Raw genomic sequence first — 7,684 nt, forward strand, 5'->3', positions numbered from 1 at the left:
TGTGTGTGTGTGTGTGTGTGTGTGTGTGTGTGTGTGTAGGGGGGGGTGATGCTGTGCCTGGAGCCATTGCTCATTTACAGATGTCTGTGTTAAGTAAAACCCAAAGAGGGTGAGATATCCATCTGTCTCATCTTCCATCTTGCTTTCCGTTTTCTCTCATTTCTAACAACATAATAAGGGCCCTTAGTTGACCTTTACTTAGAGCCGCTTTGCAGCAGTACAGCGTAACAATGTTCTCTGATCAAATTAGGCAAAAATAATTGCTTGGCCGGTTTTGAGGGGCTGTAAATCAAATCAAATCAAAGAATGTCTCCTTTAGGTGTTGCAATGATAGTGAACTTAGTTATGTTGAGCAGTGTGCACTATATGTAAATGACAATCTGTAATCTCTGTTTCAGCAATACGTTTGGCATGTTATTTGAGTTTCAGTTAGAGTGGGGAATCTGCTCGGTGACCACACAAGCCACCAGTGAAACAACACTAGCCGGAGAGCAGGGGTATTTCACAAGTGATTTCCTCCCCTTGGGGATCAATCCATCAACCATCAATCAATTGAGCAACCTTTGCGTTAATACCAACCATAAAACTTACCTACCCTTTAGTTCCAAATACCCGTAGTCGACGTGTCTTTATTGCACACACAGACAAGATGTACTTGACCCTGAGAGAATTGGCATGGTACAGCATCTCTGTCCTAATAACGTGCATGAAATACAACCATTATAGCATGACAGCATGAACACAAATAGACATAAATGGAAATAAATAAGCTGCCAGGTGAAGCATGACTCTCTAGCCTCTTTATCTCTGACTGGTGTATAAGATACGATGAGAACACACAGGGTCATTATAGAGAGCAAGCAATTGCTCAGGCAAATCAGATTACACAGGGTAATTGTGAAAGGGGCCATCCGAAAGAGCCTCTCGCACCCGTAAGGAGGCTGTTCAACGAGGAGCACTTTGTGGGTTTTGTTCGTGCGAGTCTGAGAGTGTCGTCACCACTGTCAGCAGTTTGCCTTGCTGAGTTTTCTGTAATCACATGCTCAGCGGAGCCAGGGTCACACACACACGCACACACACACAGGTTTATGCACTAGAGTATATGCAAACAAAATCGTACTATTTGTTCAAGTACAACCACATTAAATATAACAATGATTACCATCAAGGTGCCCTCCTTTGTAAGAGATGATCCCGCAAGATAAACATTTCAGTAACTTCTCCCCCCCTTTTTCATAAAAAAATATCATATATCACATATCAAATCTTCTTAAATTAGATGATCCCCTTGCACATTTCCATATTTACTGTTCACAAAGTCCTCAAGATGTCCGCTCTTTTTATATAGCCGGGGTTGGGCATGATGACCTATAGTATTCAATTTCCTGTGTTTATTTGCTTGAATCAACAGGATAGATTCAGGAGTTTTCTGGCCGATGGAATGCCATTGTAGGTCCAGTGACATGATCAAAGGGTCATTACTTAAACAGGACAGACACTAAAAACCAGCTTAAAACCAGTTCTTGCTCCCCGTCCTTCCATCATCACATGTACGCAATGCAAAATTCCAGGCCCTGGGTTTTTTTGTTGTCTTGTCAATGGCTATTTAAAACACAAGAGAAGTGATTTGGATGAGACCTGCCCTAGCCCGGGAATAGGTAACAGCCTCTGATTGGTCAACGCACTGACCCTCATTGTGCATTCTGGGAGTCAAAATGGCCGGGGCCAACAGTAAAAGAATGTAATTTCCTTTTGAGTTGTGGCTTTGTCATTGTGGAACGATTGTGTCTTCAAAAAGACACTGCAGTTCCAGGCTGGACTACAAAGCTTCTGGAAAGCCTACGATCGCACACAATCCCTTGTTGAAATCATGCAAGTGCGTCCCCATTAAAGTACAGAGTGCCATGGTTAGCATAGAGACAGACCACATTTAAGTCCCGCCCCCCATCAGAGGGAAAAACATTTCATTGCGTACATGACTTGTATTGCGTTAAGGTGCATCCTTCCATCTGGGAGCAAAAAAGCTGCTGAGTGGTGGGATGTACTAACAACGTGATAAAGAACCCATTTTTAGAAGCTGCCGAGTCGAAGAACAGAGCTTCTTGGAAGACAAAAGTGGATCCAGAATGGTAAGACATCAGAGGGAAGACTAAGAAGAATGAGAAGACCTTCTTCCTCACACCTCCCACTTACTGTAATGCCCAACGTTGTAATTTGACGTACAAATCAGGAAATGGGCAATGGAAAACAACTTAGAGTTTAGTTGTGATGTTTGTTGCAATGAATTTGACGGAGAAAGTTGCAAGACAAGTTGCGATTTTTTTTTGAATTGTTTTTTTGAGAATAAAACTACTGTATGCTGCGTTTTCCTAAGAACCTTACCAAAAAGGCTCAGGATGTTGCACATGTTGGTATAATATGATAATGGCTGGTGGATTTAAGACAAATAATTATAATTAATTGATTGAATCAAATTTGTGTCAGTGGCTTATTGATCTTTACATTGGTGGTTCATTTCCTATCCTGGTCTGGGACACATTCATACGGTTTGATAAAGGACATATTGGACTTTAACTTATCATTGCACTTACAATAATGAGATTGGCTGTCCTCAATTTAGGTCATCATGTATTTCTCATCTCCGGTTATTCTGCATCCACAGTGTGTTAATTTGTGTGTGTGTGTGTGTGTCAGTCAAGAGGGGAACTCAGCAGCCTGGCCCTCTGCAGAGAGCCAACAAGATTGAAACAGCAAACTCTGAAACATTCAGCGGTTTCAGAGTGAAAAATCATTACAGCGCTCGTTGATGTTGAAATGTATAAAGGTTGGCAGGACAGTCTGAAAAGCGTATCTGTCTTTTGCTGTACGTTTTGTTGATAAATGTGAGATGTTCGAGTCACACACGTCTCGTCTTCATATCAGAAACATGGGAATGGCCAATGACGTCAACCCAAATCACTGGCTCACAGAGTCACGTCTAGCACGTAGGACTGCTGGGATAAGTTGAAGTAGCAGGAAACTCCTGTTATTGGTCAAATTTGCGGAAACGTTGCGTTGATTGGTCAAAATTGCGGGTTGTACCAAAGTCGCAGTGATTGGCTGAATTTGCGTGAATTGGCGCGATCACAACATCGCGAAATCCTGAAGGGACTGATTTTTAAAGCTGTAATTGCAACACTGTGAAAGCATGTTATTTTTGCTAAACGTTATCATACCGTCGGAATCTTATACCGTCCCATGCCTACAAGCAACCAAACTTGAGTTTCCTTTGTAAGGGGTATTGGCTCACCTGGACAAGCTTGCAGCAGAACTGCTGCTTCTTCACATAGAATGATGCCTCCTGGATACCTCCCTGTGAAGTAATTCCAGGCAGTCCAACTAAGAGGACACCTATATGTAGACTTAAAACATGCTGGGAGGGATTGTATATTGCATACAGCCTGGAATGCCTCGGGTGTCCCCAAGATGAAGTAACATGGGAGGATGTCTAGGCTACCTTGCTCACTACTACCACAAAAGCAGCAGAGAATTGATAAATGGATTAGAAGTTTAACATGTCTATTTATGTGCAGCTGTAGTCCATACACGCTACCTGTATTTGGCTCCAAAATCAAAATGATCAAATCACATTTGACCCATTCCATGCCTGCTCAATCAGTTACAAAGTTGCTGAGGAGGGCGGAGTTCAGAGCCCAAGGTTGGCCTGATTACTCACTTCAGGGAGCCCACTAAAGACAGGAGTAGTAAGGTTGACTGGCCTTTTTTACAGCACATCATTTAGAGGGAGGAAACCTGCCATGGCAGAGAAAATGAGATGAGGCATATGCATAACGCCAAGTGGCATTTTGACCTGTTTTGTGTGTGTATGTGTGTGTCTCACAATTACAAACCTTATTAAAAAATTAAATTGTACTTCAAGAAAACCATCTCAGAACTAGTTTGTTTTTGTGTTTTAGTGGATAAAAAGAAATATTTTGTATCCGACAACTCTGATGTTGTTGGGGAAACCCCTAAAACCACCAGATGGACCCTGCAGACAATAGATCTAAACTGTACGATAAAGCGTGACCGTGCTGGTTTTAATGAGCATTGAAATTAGAGCCCGATCGATTTATCGGCAGGCCAATATTAGAGATTTTCCGATCTATCGGTATCTGCATTTAAAATGGCTGATAAAAAAAGAAATATATATTTATATTTAAATATTAGTCATCAGAATCGTCTATAATGAAAAATAAAGGATTCTGAGAAATGAATGAAATGAATATTCAAAAAATAAAAACGGACGGTCAACCATGTTATGAGCGCTGGTGTTCCATAGTTTGTCCACCAGAGGGCGCTCTACAACGTCTCTGTTGGAACACTGATTATATCTTTTTGTTATTGTGTTTTTGTTCAAAAGACTTTAAGTTTCATGTCTTAAGTTTGTATTTTTACACATTTTATTTCGCAGAACTTTAATATATTTTGATGTTCCTTCGTTCTGTTGGGACAATAAAACTAATTATCATCATATTATTTTAGTGAGAACTCATAAATAACTACAAATTACTAATGTTAGGGAAACCTGTTAATGTTTTGTTACATGTTTCTGGATTTATTTATTTTATATACAGTATACACTATATCGGAATATCTGGTTTTTAAATAACCAAATATTTGTATTGGTATTGGCCTTAAAAATCCTTTATCGGTCCGGCTCTTATTAAAATATGTGGCTGCGTCATTTCCTATTTAACTCCCTGTAGGAAGTGAATGGACACCCCATCATAATCACATCACCTCCCACTGGAACAGTCGCCCTGCAACACACTGTTCTATACTTACACACCTTACCACACAGAAACATGGTGGAGATGATGCAAACTCAGACCACCAAAGACCCAGTATCAGAGTTTTAAGTTAGTGTAAAATGCAAAAGATATAAAAGATAATAGTGATACTAATACTAATGCAGCCTAACTTGGTACTCTTGCATCCCAGTTTTTAAAACACTGTCATATCTGATTTCCAACATGCTGGCAGTCCAATAAAAAGGGAAGTCCACACTATTGTGGTTATTAGTGTAACGGGTGATGCTTTGCTCAGATCTTGCAAGCACTCATTAGCCTGTTATAAGTCTGTTAATAGCCTATACAGCCCCAATCTTTCAAGCATTAAATCACAATTTCACAACACAACAATAATGATAATAGTAATTGGTGTGTGTTTGTTTCTTATATTATTTAAATGTTATTCAGACACGTCAGTGAAAAGGGGGTAACTGCATCTGCCTCTTACCGTCTAAATTTTCTCTGTCGCTGATGTGCTGGAGGTTGCAGCCCGTGTCCTCCCGGCTCAGCTCGGGCTCCGGCCGGTAGGACTCGAGCCTGGAGTGGTTGTTCCTGCGGTGTTTGGGGCTCGAGGACACGCAGCAGGACGTTGTATTCCCCATGTTGTAGGCAGGTTTTTGGTTCTAGTCCAAACCCAAAACTGTACCTTCAGCCTTCTCCTGGCCGTGCTGTTAGCTTTACTACAAGAGAAAAAACGGGGCGGTAACGCGGAATGTCAGACCTGGTGCAAACTAAACCCCGGTATCCGTTACACGCCCTTCCCCCGAGTCTACACTACACTTAGCAAAACAAGTGCAGTCATTTAAAAGGATGATAAAACACCAAGGTTTGTTAGTACATTTAGCCCAACGTCCCCTTCCGAACGTCCTGGCGAGGGCAGATAGCCTAACGTTACTGCCTCTAACAGGCTTCGGTTTCACACTCGACTCACTCGACTTGCAATTTCGGTCTGAGCGTCCAGTTATCTTCAATAATACATTTTAATACACTATAACTTTATAACGACATGAATGAATATGAGTACATTATTCTTTAGCTAGTCGGGGGAAGATATATTTTAGCTCTCAGCGCTACATGGTTGCCGATGTACTGTAGACTGCTGCTACATCCGCTGCCGTGTGGCTTTCAGGTGCTCGTCGGAAAGTCGGATTTTCGACAATAACTACGGCTTCGCACTTTTAAATGGATTCCGTGCAGCCTAGTGTTTTTTAACCCACGAAAGCACGAACAAATCAATAATGATCACAATAAAAAATAAATTCAAAACTAACCACGACTTTTGGTGGATCTTGTTGCATCCTTTTCATTTTTTTTCACTCTGTATTCCATTTCCTGCTGTTCATTTGTTTCTGTATTGCATACGCATGTCTGCAGGTAGACATGTCAATATTTCCAGCCAGGACAGCGCTATGGCTGTGATGGGAAAGGTTCCAGATCGTTTCGGTGGTAACCTCATTACAGCTATTATGTAAACGGCCAATTATGACGGTCTTTTGGGGATACAATAAAGAAAGAAAAACATAAACAGCTTATAAAATGGAACACAAAAAACACTGTCATGGGTTCAGGTGAGTTCCTGTAGTCCATCAATAGTTTGTTTCAATCCACCAATATTTATCTACAATTACACTAGTTAATAGACTAAGAATACATAATAAACTAAGAATACATAGTAATTTGTCCATGTGTTAACAGGTGGGTGAACTCTACTACTTCCAGTATATCCCTGGGTTATGTTGTGAACCCAAACACGGACATCTGTAAATAAGTTCCTTCTTACCCATATTTGTCGTTGCCAGTTAATTATTTGATCTTAACTCATGACTAACAAATCCATGAGGGCGTTTCTTTGCCTGTGACAGAGGGAATAGTTGCTCATAATAAACCTCTCTGCAGGATTAAGTGAGATTACTGGAGATTAATGGAAACAAAATGAGATCTTGAGGAATAGCCTAATCCTTTGAGATGTTTTACATGAAATGCAAGACAATATGGCCTACATAGTGTGATGCCTCAGACTATCTCTGATGATGCTGATAAGACTAAAGAATGTGTGAGAATGGATGGCTTTTTTTGGTGCATGATTCCAATAGTTGACATGATCAGACATGGTGCTGTGGTGCAGCCTGTTGGTACTGCAGCTGTATTGCATTGAATGTGAGAATACAACCACGTTACAGCCTACATCAGGCTTCTTGATCTGAAATGTGTTTTTGCACCTATCAAAAGAGAGGCCTCTTCTAACCCTCGAGTTTCATCTTTAAAAAGTTAAGATACACAGCCATTTGCAAACCAAGATTACAGACTTAAGAGGTCTATGAGCATTTAGAATAATTTTACATAGTACCGGCAAGGGTGGAAGTTAACTTGTGCTTTTTTTTTCATTTTGCACATCTGTAATTGAGGTGTTCCATGCTAAACTCACTTCCATTTTTATAGTGTCAAATCATAACAGAGGTTATTGCAGGACACTTTACAGTAGTTAAGTAGTTCTAGACCACATTCTTTAATTTACTGACACCCAACAACCCAAAATGAAAGACAAAATTCCATTACCCATTATCAAAATTTTTAATTGGTTATTTGTCATGTGCCTGGAGAAGCTACACACTTGAGATTATTTTTGGGGCATTTTATGCCTTTAGTCAACAGGACAGCTGAAGACCTAAAAGGGGAGAGTGGGGGGGGGGTGCCTTGCAGCAATGAGACGCAGGTAGGAGTCTAACCCCGGCCCGCTGCGGTGAAGTGTAACCCTCTATGTATGGGCTCCTGGTCTACCAACTGAGCTATCTGGGCGCCCTGCAACACTTTATTGAGCATATGAGAAGTTGATTGTATCTACTAAGTTAGCA

The 7,684-nt window shown here is 40.9% G+C and overlaps 1 protein-coding gene across 5 annotated transcripts in view; it reads right to left on the reverse strand.

The window, feature by feature from the left end:
• ccny (cyclin Y) overlaps nt 1–6,294 on the reverse strand; it is a 39,948-nt gene extending 33,654 nt beyond the window's left edge. For 4 of the 5 annotated variants that reach the window (XM_034862248.1, XM_034862246.1, XM_034862247.1 and 1 more), the window contains exon 1: nt 5,281–5,960. In XM_034862248.1, the coding sequence (XP_034718139.1) occupies nt 5,281–5,434 (154 nt within the window). In that variant the 5' untranslated portion in view covers nt 5,435–5,960. Of the gene's footprint in view, nt 1–5,280; nt 5,961–6,103 lie in introns of those variants that run through there. The other variant, XM_034862245.1, reaches the window with a different exon arrangement.
• Between the last annotated feature and the right edge of the window lie 1,390 nt (nt 6,295–7,684).

Source organism: Etheostoma cragini, chromosome 22 (assembly GCF_013103735.1).
Source record: "Etheostoma cragini isolate CJK2018 chromosome 22, CSU_Ecrag_1.0, whole genome shotgun sequence".
Taxonomy (NCBI): domain Eukaryota; kingdom Metazoa; phylum Chordata; class Actinopteri; order Perciformes; family Percidae; genus Etheostoma; species Etheostoma cragini.